The following is a 21,698-nucleotide window of genomic DNA, read 5'->3' as shown; positions in this document are numbered from 1 at the left end:
AATGCCTAGGAAAGTATCTAAAGTAAAGGAGACTAAAGAGACATGACAACTAAATGTATGGCTAGACTTTGACTGGATCTTGGATTTAAAAAAAAAAAAAGCTCTAAAGGACATTACTAGAATAATCTGGATACTTCTTGTTCTCAGAAGACATATGGTGAATCATTTAAGAGTGAAGGGTCTTAATGTCTACAACTTACTCTCAAACGACTCATCAAAAAATATGTATGTATATATACACATACTGACCAAAAAAAAACAACAGAAAGCAAATGTGGCAAAATGCTAACAACTGGTAAACCTAGAGGAAGGCAGTATAGGCATTCACTGTACTATTCTTACAACTTTTCTGTACATTTTGAAATTTTTCAAAAGAAAAATTTGTGGAAAAAAATAGAAACCACAGGTCTCTCTGGAGAAGAGGGTAATATACTCTCTTATTCTTGAAAGAGGTGTGTGGTCTTCTGAAACACCTAATAGTTCTTAAAATCAACTAATGCTCCTAGTGATTTATATGTTTTAAGTAGCAACTACAATGGAAAAACAATTCCAACTTGTACAGCTGTGCCCTGAGCTATGGCTACATTCATAAAATGGTGACTGACAAGGGAGGACTGGTTTCTGATGACAGGAGGTCAGCCCCAGAAGGAAGGATCCAAGGTCTGGACAGAGAGAGAGATTGCTCCTTGCACAGAATCCAGGCTCCCTGATTTCCTGTGACCTTCCTAGAGAGACCTGAAGGGCACCTCTCCAGCCAGAGCTGAATGAGTTCAGACATTTTTGGCACAGGAAGCCTGTTCCAAACATTCTCCCTGACCTTGGCTTTCAGGTCAGAGGATTTAACCTGGTTTGCCTCAGGAGTCTTTGCCTTTGGATTCAATTGAATAGAACCAAAAAATGTTTAGGAGGTACAAGGCAGGATACTAGGCACTGAAGATACAAAGATGAATAAGTCAAGAAAGAACCCTGCCCTGGAAAAACTCAGCCTGTAAATACGTGACTAAGAAACAACAAGAAAAGTGCTAGTTGGGGTTATAGCCTATAAAACACTGGTGAGAGACAAATGGAGCAGAGGTGCCCAAACATCAGGGAAAGTCATACAGTAAAGGCCACATCTGGGCTGGAGGACAACTGCTTTTCTAGGAAGCAAGGGCAATCCAAGTTCATGAAACAGCACAGGCCAAGGCTTCAAAGGGCCAAAGATGGGCTTATTTGGAAAACAGTGAGTAGAGTGCATTAGTTAAGAGTATAGGATTGGGGGTACCAGCTGGGAAGAGATGAAGCAGCTCATCAACCCCGTCTGCTGCCTGGAGAACACAGTAAGTCTCTGAACTGGATTCCTTATTCATTCTCCTCTTGGATGAGAACCTCCGGTCTCCAAGACTGATTGAACACTTACTATGCACCCTAGGCAATGCAGGGGAATTCTGACATGAGCAAGTCCTTGTTCTCAAGAAATTTATAAACCAGTACATGAAGGTCATGAAGAATAAGTATAAAGAGAACTCTAATTTAGGAACAATGCATTCAGGACCCTTAGAAGTATTTTCTAAACGTATTTGTAAAAGTTGGATTTCATAGAAGGAAGACAGATCTTTCAGTGAAGAAGACATGGATAGAGAAATCAGGGAAGACTTTCTGTCGGTGGTGGCACAGGAGCCAGATCTTAGGTGAAAAATTGGATAAGGACATTCCAAGGGAAGGATTTAGCCTAATTAAGATGTAGAGATGGCTCAGCAGGTACTGTCCTTGGATGCCTAAACATTCCCCTTGGATTCAGAACCAAACATATTTCTTTGACTGTATTTACTACAGAGAGCTGAGGCTCAAACATTCTGGCTCAAGCCTGTTTCGTGTTTTCTATTACACTAGTGACTGTTTCTTGGTGGGCTTGTTGCTTGGCAGGCAGGGGTGGGGAAAGGTGAGAATGGACAAGAAAACAAGTCTGATGGGTAGAACCACCCCAGAGTTGAAAACTGGCAGTCTACTTCCTGTGTTTTTAGTAAAGTCCTGCAGTCCAGGGCAGTGACCTGGGGCATTTGGGCTTAAAGTCTGCTCTGTTTACGTAACCACACATTCCCTATATAAAGAGGTCCTTGTGAAGTCTGCCAAATCTGTCAGTTCTAGTCACAGTCAGTTCTAACAAGCACCTGACCAAGAAAACTGAGATCAGACTGGGGGTGTGGGAAGGAACTGGTCAAACTAGTTGGGCAGTTTTATTTTTACTGAACAACGTATTTTCATCAGGGGGAAGGACACTAATATTATTTAACCTCTATGAAGCCTAAGTGCTGGTGCATGTACACTGCCTCACATAATCCTTTCAATAACAATGAGCAGTATTAACTCAGATGAGTAAACTGAGGTCCAGGGATTAAATAACTTGCTTAAGGTCATCTAGCTGGTAACTGCTGGCACCCATGTCTGAGTCCACAAATATCTAGTTCTTGCCCCCCTGCTTGTTGTTCTGCCTCATGCAGCATCAGACAATTGGCAAATTCTACATTTTAACCCAGTAGACGCTTCCCTGAAGATGAAGCTTTAGTCCAGCCCTGCTTGTAGATTGCCTGAACTCTGACAATCTAATTTCTCCTCCTTGCTCTTTAATGCTCCTCTGATGAGTTCTTAATGCTGCTGCCAATGGGTTTTCTTGGCATCACCATTTCGCCTTCTCAAGATGAAGGCTATCCCGTTCTATTTTGAAAGACAACCCAAGTCTTTGCTCTCAGCTTTCAAAATGTTTCACCAGATCCTCTCAGTCAGCTTCCCATTCTGAACTCTTTCAAATGATACATCCTCTCTTGGTCTCACTTGCTCATGGCCTTAGCCCTATCCAATTCCTGTCAGCAAGTCCTGCCCCAAGCTACGCCCTCTTCTAAAACATTCTCTCTGCCTCAGCCTACCAAATTTGCAGCTGGCATTTCAGTTCCTGAATTTTACTCTCTTCAAAAGAAAGTTCTCGGGCTTCCCTGGTGGTTCAGTGGTTGAGAGTCCGCCTGCCGATGCAGGGGACATGGGTTCGTGCCCTGGTCCGGGAAGATCCCACATGCCGCGGAGCGGCTGGGCCCGTGAGCCATGGCCGCTGAGCCTGTGCATCCGGAGCCTGTGCTCCCCAGTGGGAGAGGCCACAACAGTGAGAGGCCCACATACCACAAAAAAAAAAAAAAAAAAAAAAAAGTTCTCATCGGGGGTGGTTTTGGCTTCTCTGAACTAAACAAGCATCCCTCCATTTCCAGTACCTCTGGCTGGGGATAGCACAACAAGTACTGCTGTGACACAGTATAAGATGTCTATGTTATTTAAGTGGCTGCTCAGCTTTGTCCTGTGGCCTGTACATTCCTTCTGCCCGTTCCGTTTTATACAGTCCCTCAAACTATTAATGCTTTGAAATCAAACACTAACTCTAACAGTTCCTCTTTAATATAACGCAAAAGAGAGAAATGTTTAATAGAACAGTTTAAACTGAGGGTGTGCTAAGCGTTTTAAAGCAACAATAGAATGCTGCTCCATCTGTTCAAAACAGGACAAAACAGAACAAAAAGTCCACTCTTGCTGCTCTGCAATACAGTTTCCATATTTTTATGAGAAAATCCATCCGGAGAACAAAAACTTCAATCAGTCAAATATTAAAATATAGGATTTATAATTCACCAAAGAGTATGAGTACTATAAGCCAGGACCTGCATTTAAAAAACAAAAAAAAGGCCAAGTATTACTCAAAAGCTTACAAACTGCAAAAGGTTACGTACACTCTAAAACTCCATTAGGTTCCCAACTCGATCAGTTTATATAACTCAGAAGGTGAAAAAACTTGGAATCTGGGCCTAAAACAACACTGACTTATTTTCATCCAAGTTACGCTACAAGGGAAAAAAATGTGAAATTTGAAAACTTTCCTTTCCAAAGCCAGATTTAGACAAACTGAAGGAAAAAGGAAAGAGATGCTGTGAATCCAGCCCACTGCAGCTTCACAATGACCTATTTTGCCCATTTCAAGTAGAGTCCTCTTTCCTGTTCTTCAAACAGCATCTCCTTAGCTGGTCAGCTGAAAGTCAATCTGAATCCCATGTGGCCCGGCTTATGCCAGGTTCACAAACCATGCTGGTATTGAATAAACTTCCATGCCTGCATGACCTTGGTCACAAGGACTAGCAGTCAAGTCAGCCTGACCAGTGTAGAGGAAATACGTGATCACCAGTAGAAACAGCCACTTAGAAGTACACACTTTACTCAAGGTGGGAGGGAATCATCAGAGCGCAAGGCATGGGTCACTCTCGCATAAATATGCATGACTGTTACTGTTTGATCCACCTGGCTGTGCACCTGAATTGCTAGGGCTGAAGCTGGCTTCCATATGGGCTGAGGATGCCAGCACCATCGACTTAACACAGCTTCAGAGCCATGTGGCCAATCGCCTGTCCAACATCTGCAGCTGGCTGCTGTCCCTGCCTTTGCCCCAGAGGTCTCTGCCAACAGTGGTATAGTGTAGCTGCACTCACTGCCCAGGAGATGCCAGCTCCTCTCCCTGGCCCCTGCCCCACCACAAGAGGTAAGACTGTTGGCAGTATATCAGGAGCAGCTGCTTGGTTCAGAACCAGGCAGGGGGTAGAAGGCTCAGGGCATGTAGACACTTTTTTTTGTAGCTCCAGTAACAGCAACTTTGGACATGGGCTATTCTCCCAAGAGGCAATGAGGGAGGTGACGCTAAGCACATCTACCATCATAAAAGTTTGCCCTGCCCAACTTACCTTCCTAGCTGCCACATTCCCAGCCCCATGCTCGAGGAAGCAGAACTAAACCATTTGCTTTTTTTATTTTTTATTTTATTTTGTTTTATTTATTATTATTTTTTTTTTTGCGGTACGCGGGCCTCTCACTGTTGTGGCCTCTCCCGTTGCGGAGCACAGGCTCCGGACGTGCAGGCTCAGCGGCCATGGCTCACGGGTCCAGCCACTCTGCGGCATGTGGGATCTTCCCGGACCGGGGCACGAACCCGTGTCCCCTGCATCAGCAGGCGGACTCTCAACCACTGCACCATCAGGGAAGCCCTGCTTTTTTTTACTTTTTATTAAGCAGTCAGGGATTCTAAGGCCACTACCATTAGGATGGCCTATGTCACTGCAAGGGGTTAAAAGATGAACTGAACCAATCAGATTCCCGCTTTCTGGACTCCGACTAGAAATATGAAAACAATTTGCCCACTGGAAGCACAAACAGAGAGGAGCACACATGCAGAGAAGAGCTGAGTCATGATAATGTGGAACATTACAATGAAGAATTAATAGCTCCCACTGTTCAAATCCTTGCAGCCTGCCACCCCCTAGCACAGTCTCCATGACACCTGGTTGTGTCACAGCTCCTATTTTTGGGCTTTCCTTGTCACTCATAACTACTTCCCCAATTTGAAGTAGCACAAGAGAACCCTCTGATCCTTGTAGACAACGAACTCCCCTACAAAGCAGTGCACTCATGTCCAGAAATGGTGTGGTATCACCCCAGAGGCAAAATCCCATGGTTAAGCTATAGCTAAAGGGCAGCTCAGACCTATAGCCTCAGCCTAAACCAGCTCTTTGGAAATACCCCCGCTATGTCAGTGTGGCCAACAGAATACAAGAATTCAGGAAAAAGCCAAGGATCACTTTCATTTTTAAATAGCTATGAAAGTGTACCATGGGTCATATAGCTTAAGTTGCTAATTTTTATATAAAATCCAACCCTGTAAATAACAGCACAATTAATCAGATTATATAGTTTAAACCTATCTTCCTTTCCCACAAATTATACACCCTAGCAAAACAAAAATTATTTTCTTGGTAATTCACCAGGTAAAATAGTATAAACTATTAGTCTTCCCAGTTCAAGTCTGTCTAATAAGAGCTGTGTGCTCCTAGGAAAAGACACATCACCTCTTTGAGTCTTAGGTTAAAATAAAGGTTGAATTAGAATGAGACGATCTTTAGGGCAGCTCTAAAATTTGATGGACTCTACAAGTAATGAGCTCATCATTTGCAAAGATAAAATTCATCCATTTAACAAACATCTGGGGGCTAGCCATTGATGCAGGTATGCAAGGTACTGAGTATAAAGCAGTGAACAAAACATAAAAAACCCTGTTCTCATAAAACTTACATTCCAATCTGGAAAGCAGAAAAACACATATAATTTTTTTCAGGTTGTGATAAAATAGGTACTTTGAGGTGAGGGTAAGAGGTACAAAGAGTAAGAGGGTAGAGGGGCTGCTATGTGAGATGAGGAAGTCAAGAAAGATCTCCCTGTGAAGGTGTCATTTGAGCAGAGGTCTGTCTAAGGGAAGAGAGGAGTGGTCCATTCAGAAATTTGGGGGAAGATGGTTTTAGACAAAAGGAAGTACTAAGCCCCTGAGAAGGCTTAGTTTACCTCAAGGAATAGCAAAGGAGTCAGTGTGGCCAGAGAAGGTAAGGCAGAGAATGACAGAAGATGATGTCAAAGAACACCCAGGACTTGACCTATGAGACCCAAGAGGAAAAGGTTTAAATGTTTCATGTACAAGATTCATATCAATGTGGTTCCTGGCTTCTGCAGGGGTCCATTATATTCCAAACACATAGGCAAAAAGGTAAGTCCACAACTGTAATGTACCATTTATCTGACTTGGAAAATGTGCTGCAGATGTCCAAATTAGCATAAACTTCATAAAGAAAATTGCTTTGGGAAGCCATGTGATATCAAATCCGGAGTAATTAAGATTTTCATTTCTTTTAACTCTGGTTAAGCTTCTGCTGCAAATTTATCCTAAAGAAAATACTATGAAAGAAAAACCACACACAAAAGGATATATTAACAGAAGCATTATTTATAATAGCCTACATGACCAACAAGCAAGTAAATTATGGTGCAGCAGTAGGTTAGGCAGCCACTTAAAAAATATGAAAATTAAGCAGAAACTTGGGAGGAAGGAGAATGGAAAACTGTATCTCTGCCATTATTACACTCCCACAAAAAAAGATATATATGAATAAATACTGGAGGGAAACAAAACTGATGATGGTTGGCTCCACTAGGGAGGCAGGATTATTCTTACTGCTTATAAAATAACACTTGTTCACTGCAGCCAGATTGCTTTGTTCTGCTTCTACTACTTCATTAAAATATTAAGGCCTAGAATTAGGATAACAATAGCAATTACTATGATCATGTACTTGACAAGAGGGCCACAGGCATCTCTATTCCATGAAGGACTTCTCAATAACGCTGTGATATCTGATGGTGCTGACTATTCTTTCTTGAAGCTTCTTTCCTTGCACCTCCATAGCCACAGACATACCCCCAGTCCTTCACTCACGTGCATCTCCACTGCCATGTCCTCTTTTTCTTTCTGGCTCCTGACAAAACTTACTTATTAATGGCTTTTCATTTTCTTTCCCCTCCATGCTATAAAGATGACTCGCAAGAGATGTGTACCTCCAGCTCCAGACTCTTTTCTGAAACTCCCTAGCCACAATTCCAACTGCCCATTAGGAATTTCCTCTCAGATAAGATGTGAGGACATACCAAACTCTACAGATCTTCAAACATTTCAACACTACACCAAACTGGTTTTCCCTCTGCTGACTCCCTCGCATTCAATAGTGTCACGATTCTCCCATTCAGTGGAAGGAATTTTAGCACAACCCTGCCATCAAATCTATCACCATCATGATCTACTCTATCAGTAAGACCACTGGTCCCTTTCTCCCTTCATTCTACTAATACCTTAATGCTACTATCTTAGGAGTTCATGGTCCTTATTATTTCTTATGAGCTTGATTACAGAAAACAGCTAAACGGTTTTGCTGACCCTGGCTAAAAAACCAAAACCAAAACCAAATACTAAATCTAACCTCTCCCTTGCTTAAAAAAAAAAAAAAGAAAAAAAAAAGTATTGAATGATATCTGGGCTCTAAGAAAGTATCCTATGTGCACTGTCTCGTTTAATCCTCATAAACCCAGAAGTGGTATTATTGTTTCCACTTTGTAGATGAAAAAAAAAGAGAGAGGGCTTCCCTGGTGGCGCAGTGGTTGAGAGTCCGCCTGCCGATGCAGGGGACACGGGTTCGTGCCCCTGTCCGGGAAGATCCCACATGCCGCGGAGCGGCTAGGCCCGTGAGCCATGGCCGCTGAGCCTGAGCATCCGGAGCCTGTGCTCCGCAGCGGGAGAGGCCGCGACAGTGAGAGGCCTGCGTACCGCAAAAAAAAAAAAAAAAAGAGAGAGAGAGAGAGACAGGACTCCCCTGGTGGCACAGTGGTTAGGAATCCTCCTGCCAGTGCAGGGGACACGGGTTCGAGCCCTGGTCCGGGAAGATCTCACATGCCGCGGAGCAACTAAGCCCGTGCACAACTACTGAGCCTGCACTCTAGAGCCCGCAAGCCACAACTACTGAGCCCGAGTGCCACAACTACCGAAGCCCGTGCGCTTAGAGCCCATGCTCTGCAACAAGAGAAGCCACCCAATGAGAAGCCCGTGAACCGCAATAAGTGTAGCCCCTGCTCGCCGCAACTAGAGAAAGGCTGCGTGCAGCAACAAAGACCCAAGGCAGCCAAAAATAAAAATAAATAAATTTTTAAAAATTAAAAAAAAGAGACAGAGAGGGAGAGGGAGAGAGATTTAGGAAGATTAATAATCAGCCCAAAGATACAGCAATGGCAAGTAGTGGAACAGGAATTCAACCCAGGCAGCTTACTCCAGAGCCTGTACTCTTTTTTTTTTTTTTTTTTTCAGTACGCGGGCCTCTCACTGTTGCGGCCTCTCCCATTGTGGAGCACAGGCTCCGGATGCGCAGGCTCAGTGGCCATGGCTCACAGGCCTAGCCACTCCGTGGCATGTGGGATCTTCCCAGACCAGGGCACAAACCCGTGTCCCCTGCATCGGCAGGTGGACTCTCAACCACGGCGCCACCAGGGAAGCCCCAGAGCCTGTACTCTTGATCACTGGTTACTGGACCCAAGTCCTAAGCCTGGCAGTGAGGCTACCACATAACCCCACCTTGAATACACCTACCTCTAGGCCATTCTTATTCCCGAATGACAACAGTATAGTACAATATCTAAGAACCTTGGGAGTCTGAGGTTAGCCTGTTTAGGCTCAAATCCCAGGCCCATCATTTAACACATGACCATACACAAATTACTCTCTTCTACACCTGTTTCTTACTCTTTAAAATGGTAATAATAAGGGTGCCTACCTTGTGGAGTTAGGAAGATTAAAGAAGATTAAATTAGATTAAGCTTAGAAAATAGTAACCCACTGCCGAGCTCACAAGCCCTTAGTAAATGTCAGCCATCCTAATTATCATTATCCTAGCCCCAGAATAATTATCATTATTCTGCCTCTTCTTTTCCTGCCTAGCTTTTAAGACCAAGGTCTTGCACAGCCCACAGTAATCTATTCCTCCTCTAGATGCCTAGAATATTTTTTACTCACTTGCCATTAACCATAAGTTGATCTGTATTTTAATGAAAATAACATCACTCATAAAACCTGTATGCAGGAACTATTTTAAGCACTCCACATGGATTTATCCATTTTAATCCTCATCACACAACTTATGAAGTAGGTACTCATATTATCCCTCTTTTACAAATGATGAAACTAAGGAACAGAAAGGCTAAACAGCATGTCTAAGACCATACAGTTAATAAGTGGAGTAGCCCAGCAAGTCTAGTTCCAGAATCCATGCTCTTTACCATTACTTAATGCTTCACCGCTGTGTTCTCATGTCTCCTCTGGAAAACTGAGGCTTTCTCAAAAATAAGAATGGTGTCTTCTCCAGATCCCCCACAAGGCCATATAGTATAGACTCTTTCACAGCCTGATGTGCAACAAATATTAGATGGATTGATGCATGATCATTTGCACCAGGACCCAGGCCCTCTGTCTGCATTTATTTGTTCTCTTACCATCCCCTTGCAATAACTAGCTTCAAATTACCTGCACCCAACCTACTATAAACATAGTGATGTTGATTACTATTTTGTATGAAGGCAGGATTTGGTTCATGCGCTAACATTTGGGAGAACCTCCCTCTCCAGGACTCACACCTCCAACTCTACTATTCCAGAAGTAAAAAGCATGAGAATGCAATCTCAGGAAACTTCCTCAATATTTTGATTAGAGTTGAATTTCTTTTCATCATCAAGAACCAAGGGCAGAAAACACAAAGGAAGACTTTGCTTCAGTTTTATCAATAGCTATTTGAAAGTATTGGTACGCGGGCCTCTCACTGCTGTGGCCTCTCCCATTGTGCAGCACAGGCTCCGGACGCACAGGCTCAGCGGCCATGGCTCACGGGCCTAGCCACTCCGCGGCATGTGGGATCTTCCCGGACCGGGGCACGAACCCGTGTCCCTTGCATCGGCAGGCAGACTCTCAACCACTGCGTCACCAGGGAAGCCCCAATTTGGAAGTATTTTAAACTGATATTTCTATTTGACCCAATTCCATTCTGTCTCTACCCCAAAGACAAACACCACACAAATGCCTTTGTATCTACTCTCTCTGGGGGACTAGAGCAATTCAGGGAAGGGAAAATAATCGTACTCTTTTTTCAAGACTTTCTTTCATGTCATTTTCTCCACCCTCACAACATTCCAACCATACTTCCTTCATTTCTTCAAAGGTAATAAAGCCCTTTTCATACTCACTATTTCCCATATGATACTCCTCTTCTTGGAACTTGCTTCCCTACACTTTCTAGTTAACTCCTCAATTTTCAGGTCTACTTAATCACTATTTTCTCAAAGAAGCTCTCTCCATATACCCAATCTAAATCGATGTCCCCCTTTTAAAGTCACCACACTCTCCATTTTTTCCTTTAGAGAACTATTATAGTTTATAATTGTGGTATATTGTGACTATTTTACTTCTTTTAATTTCCCCCACAGGACTCTAAGTTCAGGAGGTCTGAGAACATATCATGAAGACACGATCTGATTTCCATGCCTTCTTTCGCCTTCCAGGTTCTCAGAGGTGCTCTGGAGAACACCAAGCAATTACCTGTTTGTGGCCCACAGACAAATGATCCAGAGGGCTCTGCATATCCTCAAAGAGTTGAGCAAATGCCTCAGTGGCTTTGTGCTGGAGAGAACCCCAGACTCCATCACCTCCCACTCTGCTGGCCCAACAACACTTAAGGGGACAGCTGACATGCTTGGTCACTGTTTCTCTACGTGGATATTAAGTTCTCCACAGTCCACTGAAATGGCCATGGTTTTACAAACCGTACTCCACATCTGTACAGGTATACCTGCTGGATACATGAATGGTTCTGTTTATTTCATTAGGCATAAACTTTCTGAGAAAAAGACAGGAGGACTCAATAGTGGATGATTCATATTTTCCTCTTATTTACACATGAGCCTAAAGCATACAGCCAAAGGAACTGTGCCTTATGGCCAAGCTGAGGTGACCTAAGAAAACTATAATCGGCAATAGGGGGATTACCAAAAAAGCACTGACCTGAATTAAAACCTAAGGAATTTAAGGAAAAATAGAAACAGCATGAGGAGGTATTATTAAGAAGGCACAGAACAGTTTGGGGTGAACTACTTAGATGTTCCCAATGTTCAAAGCAATGGGCATGGATTCCCAAAGTTACTTCAATCTTGGAATAACACCAAATTTCTTTAGGTCCTTCCAAACTAGGTCAACCTTCAGACTTTAGCTGAGAGAAAAACACAACAGGAGCCAACAGTATAATTATTTCTCCTACTTGACCCCAAAATCACCAGAAAGGCAATCTGCTCTCAGGATGCAAGCCTAAGGACCAGAATCAGGAGATCCAGATTCTCTTCTTGGCCTGGCTCTCCCTAGTCCATCTCAACACTTAACCTCAGCTATAAAATAAGGGCACTTTCTCTAACGTTCTACAATTTCTATATTATTGGGCTGTTACATAGGAGTGGTACCAAAACCACGGAGTTCATAGAGCTGCTAAACTCTATACTGCTCATACCAACCCAAATGTTCTCTCTTCAACTCTCAGAAACAAATTTAAGTAGGCTATTGTAGAGATGACATATGCACAGAAAAGGCAAACAAGAATAATGGTGGTCCAGAATCCATTAGGCATAAGGTATGACTAGAGATGTGAAAATATGTAGCTTGGAAAAGAGAAGACTTAAAGAGAAACTGACAGTTCTTTAAGTACCGAGAAATATATGTCACAATAATGACTCAGTTTTACTTTATCGAACACAATTGACCACTGGGTAAGGATTGCATGACCATATATGTTTATCTTCATTTTTACTTTTTACAGTGACCATCTTCAATAGAAGAACAAAATTTAATAATTAGTTAGGTCTGCAAATACATAGACTTCCTCTGAAATAAACTGCCTCCTTTGTCACTGGATGTCTCAGAAGCTAAATGAACAATTCTCTGGGCTATTTTAGAACAGGAGTCAATAAACTTTTTGCAAAGGGATTTGAGGGCCACGTATAGTCTCTGTTAGCTATTCATCTGTGTGTGTGTGTGTGTGTGTGTGTGTGTGTGTGTGTGTGTGTGTGTTTCTACAACCCTTAAAAATATAAAAACCATGCTTAGCTCACAGGCCAAAGATAGTTTGCTGACTCGTGTTCTGCAGGTGTGCTGTCCAAAAAATATATGAGTCACATATGTAATTTAAAATTTTCCAATATCTACATTTAAAAAGTTAAAAAGAAACAGAAGTTAATTTTAATATACTTTATTTAATCCAAAATATCCAAAAAACTATCATTCTAACATGTAAACAAAATTACTAATGAAATTCTTTACCTTTTTTTAAAACTAAGTCTTTGAAATTCAATGTAGGGAAACAGAAGAGATGACCTTCCAACCAATACTTAATTCTAATGACTCAAATCAATGAGGAAAAAATGGAACTGTCAATAAATGACTGCTGGGACAACTGGCATGATACCGGGAAAAATAAAGCTGGATCCTTTTTTGTGACTTACTCCATTATAAATTCCAGAGGGAAATGAGATGTTGATGTAAGAAAGTAAAATAATAAATTCAAATGGCCAGTAAGAGAAAAACATGCCAAAAAAGACTTTTTTTTTTTTTTTTTTTTTTCCGGTACGTGGGCCTCTCACTGTTGTGGCCTCTCCCGTTGCGGAGCACAGGCTCCAGACACGCAGGCTCAGAGGCCATGGCTCACGGGCCCAGCCGCTCCGCAGCATGTGGGATCCTCCCGGACCGGGGCACGAACCCGTATCCCCTGCATCGGCAGGCGGACTCTCAACCACTGCGCCACCAGGGAAGCCCAAAAGACGTTATTTTAACCATCAGATTGGCAAAGATCGAAAAAGAGCCATATCGCCAGACCCTCAATAAAACAAAGTTTTACGAATCAGGAACTATTAGTGGGAACATAAATGTGTATGACCTTTGTTAAGGGCAGCTTGGCAGTACGTATAAATATGTACCTCACTTCTGGAAATTCACCCTAAGAGGTAATTAGAAAAAAGCAAAAAAAAATGAAGGTACAAGGATATTCACTGAAGCATCATCCATGAGAAAAAAACAACTAAAAGCAACTTAAATGACCATCAGTAGGACTGATTAAATAAAACAAGGTCATTAAGGATAATACAGGTTTCTTACAGAAAGATGCTGACATTGCTGGGGGGGAAATGCAGGTTATTAAACAGCATATATAGTGTGATCTCATTTATGTAAAATTTTAAATTTCATATAAATGTATATATTCATAAAGAGATATAAGAAGGATATTTAATAAAATGTATACAGTGATTATCTCTGACAGAGGTAGATTTAGGATAATTTTCTTTGGACATGACCATAGATGTGCTTATCTTCATTTTTATTTTTTACAATGATCGCCTGCCACCTTTTATCCCAGAATCTTTTTTTTGTGTGTGGTATGCAGGCCTCTCACTGTTGTGGCCTCTCCCGTTGCGGAGCACAGGCTCCGGACGCGCAGGCTCAGCGGACATGGCACATGGGCCCAGCCTCTCCGCGGCATGTGGGATCTTCCCGGAGTGGGGCACGAACCCGTGTCCCCTGCATCGGCAGGCGGACTCTCAACCACTGCGCCACCAGGGAAGCCCCCAGAATCATTTTTATAACCTTCTCAGAATGATGATTTTTTTTTTCAACTAGTACTCTTAGAAATATCTTTTATACATGTCATTTTACAGAGTGTGTTACATGCACCACAGTGTGGTGAATACATTCTTTCACTGAAATAACTCTGCCTTCATTCACACGTGCAGCTAGTACTCTCAGGAACATCTTATTATACATGTGACTTTACAGAGTGTATTACATGCAGCACAGTGTGGTGAACTCATTCATTCACTGAAATACCACTATTCTGATTAAACAAACCATTAGCATTCTTAAAAACATGTTTTAAACATGTTTCTTTAGTGTTATACATGCACCACAAAGTGAATACATTCCTTCACTGAAATAATCAGCATGATGATCTTTATCTTTTTTGTCTAACATAAAACTTAATTTTAATTTTAAAAATTATTGGAGAAGATTAACAGAAGAATGTTAAAAGCAAACAAACAGCCTTATATTATTTTTCATAGGCTATAAAGAGAGTGGGGAGAAGTACAGGTGACAAATCTAATAAACCAGACATAAAAGGAAGCTCCTGCCTTTCCTAGGTTAAGCTATAATTTGATTCCTATATAAGGCCCAGGAAGGACAAGTATTTTGACTCCATCTTCTTGTGGTGAGTACTGTTACACAATAATACACATCAAAACCCAATTCCTTAGAGATGAAGGACATCCTTGAAACATACAGAACATAACACAAGAAGAAAACTTTCTCTTTAACTCAAAACACTCTTCAATATAAATCTAGGAACATATGTAGAATTAATATCACCAGAAAAGTTCCCTAGATTCCACAGAAATGACAAACTATAAACAAGGAGCTATATTTTCATGCCCTCATATACTAACAAAAAAGCCTATCAAAAATAAGGGAAGTTCGGGGCTTCCCTGGTGGCGCAGTGGTTGAGAGTCCGCCTGCTGATGCAAGGGACACGGGTTTGTGCCCCGGTCCGGGAAGATCCCACATGCCGCGGAGCGGCTGGGCCCGTGAGCCGTGGCCGCTGAGCCTGCGCGTCCGGAGCCTGTGCTCCCCAACGGGAGAGGCCACAACAGTGAGAGGTCCGCGTACCGCCAAAAAATAAAAAATAAAAATAAAAAAATAAGGGAAGCAAGGTCATGTAAAGAGTCCTTTGTTAGTATGCCCGCTACCTGTTAAAAGCTAAGTCACTTAAGATAGAGACATGGATAAAAGTAATTTTATATAATGTCATTCTTCAGTCACTAGCTTTCCCAAGTTTGGGGTTTATAAGATCTATAAAACCACAGGGCTATGGGCTACTAATAAAATTTGACTCAAAACAATCTTTTCTTTTCCATTGCTGGCATTCCTCAAAACCCTAGATCTCTTCTCTCAGTTAATGAAAAGTTAGCCAAGGCTCGTTCACAATAAACTCACAGGCTCTCACTGTCAATAAAAGTAGATGCCACAAAACAATCAGTGTGCTCCTGGGAGAATAGTCTCCAAGTGGAAACAGTAAAATATTAAAAGATGATCAACATTAAAATGTTTTCTTAATTGGAGGGAAAAAGTCAACAGCTATTTTCAGAGTTAAAAGGCTGCCTTGTACTGAATTATCATGTTAGCTCTCCAATAGGCAGGCAGTGCAGACATTTTAAGCGCATTACCTTTAGGAGGAAAATACGACTTGCTTTCAGCTTTGTGAGGCCAGTCTACGACGAGAGGTCCAAACCTGCGAAAGCTGGCAGTGATCTCATCTACAAAACAAAGAAGGACTCTTAGCAGAAGAGAAAATAATACTGCAAACAGAATAGCACAAAACATGTCTTTTTATTTTAAAATGTTTTTTTCTTTTTTTAATTAATTAATTTTATTTTTGGCTGTGTTGGGTCTTTGTTGCTGCACGAGGGCTTTCTCTATTTGCGGTGAGCGGGGGTTACCCTTCGTTGCGGTGCGCAGGCTTCCCATTGCGGTGGCTCCTCTTGTTGTGGAGCACGGGCTCTAGGGCGTGCCGGCTTCAGTAGTTGTAGCATGCGGGCTCAGTAATTGTGGCGCACAAGCTTAGTTGCTCCGCGGCATGTGGGATCTTCCCAGACCAGGGCTTGAACCCGTGTCCCCTGCATTGGCAGGCGGATTCTCAACCACTGCGCCACCAGGGAAGTCCTATTTTAAAATGTTTTGAGAGCTATATTCTAAAGCATTTTTACAGAAGTCAAACTTACTAAGTGAAATACCATTGTATCTCAACAATGCAGAATGTGTTTCTAACTATAATTCACTTCCCTTCTTCACTTCCAATAAACCTGATATAAAGAATTTGGAAGGAAAAAATCTGACATTAGCTAAGGTGACCTCTCTGTCAAGTAAAAAGGAGATGCTAAAAATAGGAATGTTCTCTGTTTTTAGAAAAAGAGGCAAAAATACACAAAATATTTAAAATACACTTCCACTTGTGTGGTGAAATAATCTCTAAGATTATTAATCTTAGATTATTATTAAGATTGTTTTAGAAATATTATTCCTTTGGTGAGGAGTAGGGACAATAAGTAGGTAACTATTTAGGGATAAGAAAAAGCTAAAGCCAATGGTCTCTTTCTCTCATACATACCTACTACACAGACTATAAAGAAAATGTTTCAAAAGTTATAGCTTAACAAATTTATCTTTTCCTTCTGACTTTTGACTCAAAGCTGAAGGTTATAACTAAGCTCCTAATCAGGTTTAAGTTGCCACTCTCTCAGCCATGATCAAAAACTTGGTCTTAAAGAAAAATCCAATCCATGGATGAGATTAACACTAGTAGAAGAATAGTTTAGAGGAAAATGTACAACTTTAAAGCAGTAAGCCTAAAGTAAAACTATTTTTAGAGACTATTCTTCTCTCATTATGAAAAAAAGAAAATCATGATAAATTAGAGGAATATCATAGCTTAAATAATACTGGCAAAACACTTCTGCTTTAACAATGTTTTTATAGCGGATCCAAAGCCTACTAGAATTAGAGCCACTGTTATTTCCCTTGAGGTAACTTTGTCACAATTCTATTTCATTTGTCCATTCAACAAATAGTTATTGACAACCTACTATATGTTGGCTGGCTTTAGGCATAAGTGAAACTCACTTTTGGATTGCCAGTATCTCAAAAATATTATTAGGAAATATTCCAATAAGTCTTCATTCTTTTAAAGGCAAGAGAGGGTTTTTCATTAATAGGTATCTACATTAAAATGTGAGATGGTATGGTGTGATGGATAGGAGCAAAAGCTCTGGAATCAGACTGATTTTGACTCCAGCTGCACCATTAGCTGCATAACCCTGGATAAGCTGTTTCTCTCTGATCCTTAGTTTCCTCACCCACAAAACAGAGCTGGTAGGAGACACCTTACAGGGTAGCTATGGAGATTAAACAAGATAATGTAAAGCACCTGGCACAACAATGGGCTTGTGGTACGAGTTTCATACATATTAGCTCTCATTATTATTTAAAAGGTATCCCCAAACAGATAACTAGGAAATGGGAAGTTGTTTGAAGACTGCTATGTATGAAGAGCAGACCTAAAGTGCACAATCTCTCACTTCCCCATCTATCAAATATCCTCATCTCCTGACACCAAGATATGAACGTCCTGAAGCTGCCTTCAAGAGGAGAGGTAGGGTCAAATCACACAAATAATAAACCTGGCCTTTATAAAGTCATTATAAAGTGAGTGCAATGTACCTTCATCAATATCAGGAGGAAGGCCTCCAACAAACACCTTCCTAGAGTAGCGTTCTACTCGCTCCCCATTTTGACAGCGAGTGGGAGAACTTAAGCCGGATGACAAGGACTGATCGCCGTGACTGTCGTCCAGGAAGGCATCTTCAAAGGGAAACAGAGAAGATCGACCTGAAACAAATGTGGGAGTTTCTATGGTTAAAATTATTTTCCTGGACAACACGTGCTTTATTAGGAGCTGAAGCACAGAGCAAAGCATTCCAAAAAATATATCCTGAGCTGTGACTTTTTCAATAGAATAAGCAACTGCAGGTTACCAGGTCTAGACAAGTTTATAGTATCATTTTTGTGTAAAGGTATGTACAGCACAGAAACAACTGGATTGATATTAAGGAAGAAGTGTCGAAAATTGCAGCTGTTTTCGCTGCTAAAAAAATTACCACATTTTACTCATACAGTCCCTATCATTGCTGCTAAAAGTATTCAGCAGTTGTTTTCCCTTTCCCCAGGGTTTTCTTAAAATAAATGGAATGGAAAAGTAATCTTTATTGACAGATTTTGATTGTTCTTTATGGTGATTTCAGAGGTTCATGTCTAAAGACTGGGTCTGATAGCTGATGGGATATTAAACTGATGACAGAGGCTGATAACTTCTCTGATAGCAGTACTAAAAATGATCAAGTTTTCCCTGCCATTCCAAGCTACTCCAATTTAGAAATAAACATCCGCAATAATAAAGGGTGGGGAAAGTAAATGAAGACATGTAAATTAAGATATGGGAGTATAGATGTAAATGTGGTTATGACATCTTTACTAATCTAAGCTGTATTTTATATCACTCAAAAAAAAAACGATGTCTATTGTTAACTCTATAGCCAAATAAAGTCTGTAGAGTAAAGGCCCTACCCACTCCACATGACATAAGAAGATGCCAGCAGTTAAAGTCTGTCAATAAATGTTAACACAATAATGCCATCCGGCATCACAAAATAAAGTCTAAGTTTAAAAAATACATATAGGTCTTCCCTGGTGGCACAGAGGTTAAGAATCCGCCTGCCATTGCAGGGGATATGGGTTCGGGCCCCGGTCTGGGAAGATCCCACATGCTGCGGAGCAACTAAGCCTGCACGCCACAACTACTGAAGCCTGCACATCTAGAGCCTGAGCTCCGCAACAAGAGAAGCCACCAAAGTGAGAAGCCCGCGCACCGCAATGAGGAGTAGCCCCAGCTCGCTGCAGCTAGAGAAAGCCTGCACGTAGCAATGAAGACCCAACACAGCCAAAAATAAATAAAAATAAATTTATTAAAAATATATATATATTTTTTTTTTTTCTGTTTGAGTCAGTGAGTTCCTAGTAAAGGTTTCCACTAGGATCTACTCTAAAATTGAACTGTCTTGAGCTCTTTAACTTTTGAAAAAAAGAAAAATTCCCCTCTAAAATAAATCATACACCCTTCAAAAACAGGACACTGTCTTCCCTATTTAGTCTCTCCTCTCTATATTTCCCTGAGACCTAAGTTCTGCATCACTACAGCCAACTCTCTAAAACAGAATATAAATAGCCCTAGAAAAATACTGAACATTAATTCTCCTGTAAAAAAGTTACTAATATAACTCTGTTTATTTTATGAACAACCCAGGTGGTATAAGAAAGGCACTGTTTTGATGTTGAGAGTTAATAAATAAAAGGACCAAAGAATTTTTGGTTCAGCTCTTCCCAGCTTAGCTACAAAGAAACAGAACAAAATTTGTCACCTCGTGTTACCTAGCTTTTTTAGCCTGGCAAGGACAAACAATAGACAGTAAATTCTCATCCCCTGATGTCTGTTTTGTTCATTGGGGGTAAAAGAACTAGATCTGCAGCAACTATAGGCAAAACGAGCTTCCCCAAAACATCCAGAGATGTTCTCCCACGGCGGTCGGGTTTGCTTTTCATGTAGTCCACACTCAGTGAATTATGTGCCTAGTCCTACTCACACACCCAAATCAGCATTTCCCACATTATGTTCCTATCCCCGCCTCTTACCCTCAACACTAGTAACATGAAATGCTCAGAAAACAAAAGCTGGTGGCGGGGAGGGATTGGGAGAACTAAATAATATTGGAAAATACTGCACATCTTATGCCCTTCCCAGAGATTCACAAGCCATATTAGAATACAAAGACTGGGGGGAAAAAAAAAGAATACAAAGACTGGGAAAAGTTCTGCAGTAAAATCACATAATCTAGCATTACCTGGATTTAAGATAAAGGAAACTTTAACATACATGTATAACTCAGTAGAAAACACTTGAAGAAATGTTTATCCACATTCCAGGAACACCAAAGAAATAAGATAGTTATTTGGACGTTGCTGCCAAAGAAATCAAGTCTGGTGAGAGATAGGCAAGCACGTAATTATAGAGAAATACTAAGAGAAGACTTTACCAAGTGACACAACGGCACCATTTACTGCTCTACAGAAAAAGGTAGCGAGGGGTGGGGAGGGCTTTATAGTGATTTCACAGGAGGGTAATTTTGAGCAGAATCTGTGGGAGTGGGAGTTTCTAAGGTGAAGAATCCACAGAGAGGGCTTCCCTGGTGGCGCAGTGGTTGAGAGTCCGCCTGCCGATGCAGGGGACGCGGGTTCATGCCCTGGTCCGGGAAGATCCCACATGCCGCGGAGCGGCTGGGCCCGTGAGCCATGGCCGCTGAGACTGCGCGTCCGGAGCCTGTGCTCTGCAACGGAAGAGGCCACAGCGGTGGGAGGCCCGCGTACCGTAAAAAAAAAAAAGGAAAGAATCCACAGAGAAAGAACTTTCAAAACAGCTCTTATCTTTCCCTCCAAACCTGTGCCTCTAGCATCCCCTGCAATCTCAATAAAAATGACTATTATCCACACTCAATTCAATCTCGAAATCTAGGAGTCATCCCTGACATCCCTTTCTTTCATATTCCACATCTAATCCATCTCTCACTAAGTCCTACCAACTCAAGCTACAAATTAATTCTTCAATCCATTTAGTTCTCTCCACCTTCAGTCCTAACACCCTGGTCCAGACTGCCATCATCTCTCCCCTGAACAGCCTAACGAGTCTATACAACAACCTGTTTATAGTCTACTGATTTCTACCTTGTACCCCACAATGCTTTCTCTATAAAACAGCCAAAGTCACCATTTTCAAATATTAATCTGAACATGTAACTACACTCTTCACCCCATCCTTAAAACCCCTCACCCCTTATTTGGATAAAGTACAAAAACACTGTAAACTGTAAGGCCTCTGCCTACCTCTCCTTCATCATAGTTGCTGCCTCTCCCTCCGGTTCACTAACCTCCAATCACCCAGACCTCCTTAGAAATTCCTGATTATTCTTCCCTGATGCAGGCCCTAAGGACAAGGTGTTCCCCCCACCCAAAACGAACACCCTCCTCTCAACTCCCCAATTTTCTAGTTAGTTCCTATTAATTCTTCAGGTCTAAGCTGAAAAGTCACTGAAACTCAGGTAGAACTTTCCTGACCTTCTAGATTAGATTAGATGCCCATTTCTATCCACTCACAGCACTTTTCCTAACATTTTTCCTCTATTACCATTATGCTATCATACGGGTTTTCATTTGGTATCTCGTTTCCCAACCCCGTGGAACTGTAAGCTCTATTAGGACAAGGACCAATTTAATCTTGTTCACCACTGTATCTTCATGTCCTAATAAGGGCACATAACATAGGTATTCAGTAAGTGTTACAAGCGAGGCAGTAGACAAGAAGGGAAAACAGTATGTGTGCAAATAAGTGCACAATATACAGGTGTGGGGACGGCAAGAGGTGGGATGCTGTTCCTAGAAAATTGAGACCTTTTCTCCTCCTTCTGTTTGTTCAAGCATTAAGTTTTACAGTATATATTACAAAAGCAACAGGAAATTTCCACATTTTCCAAATTTGCTA

The 21,698-nt window shown here is 41.5% G+C and overlaps 1 protein-coding gene across 3 annotated transcripts in view; it reads right to left on the bottom strand.

Annotated features, from left to right (window-relative positions):
- Nucleotides 1-21,698, bottom strand: part of CPEB3 (cytoplasmic polyadenylation element binding protein 3) — a 180,263-nt gene that overhangs the window by 51,694 nt on the left and 106,871 nt on the right. For all 3 annotated transcript variants that reach the window (XM_060114405.1, XM_060114311.1, XM_060114505.1), the window contains exons 5-6: nt 17,774-17,941; nt 15,724-15,813 (exon numbers count right to left, since the gene is read on the bottom strand). In XM_060114405.1, the coding sequence (XP_059970388.1) occupies nt 15,724-15,813; nt 17,774-17,941 (258 nt within the window). The remainder of the gene's footprint in view (nt 1-15,723; nt 15,814-17,773; nt 17,942-21,698) is intronic.

This window comes from Mesoplodon densirostris, chromosome 1, assembly GCF_025265405.1.
Source record: "Mesoplodon densirostris isolate mMesDen1 chromosome 1, mMesDen1 primary haplotype, whole genome shotgun sequence".
Classification (NCBI taxonomy): domain Eukaryota; kingdom Metazoa; phylum Chordata; class Mammalia; order Artiodactyla; family Ziphiidae; genus Mesoplodon; species Mesoplodon densirostris.
Note: the sequence above shows the minus strand (reverse complement) of the source record. Positions and strands in the feature narration are given on the sequence as shown.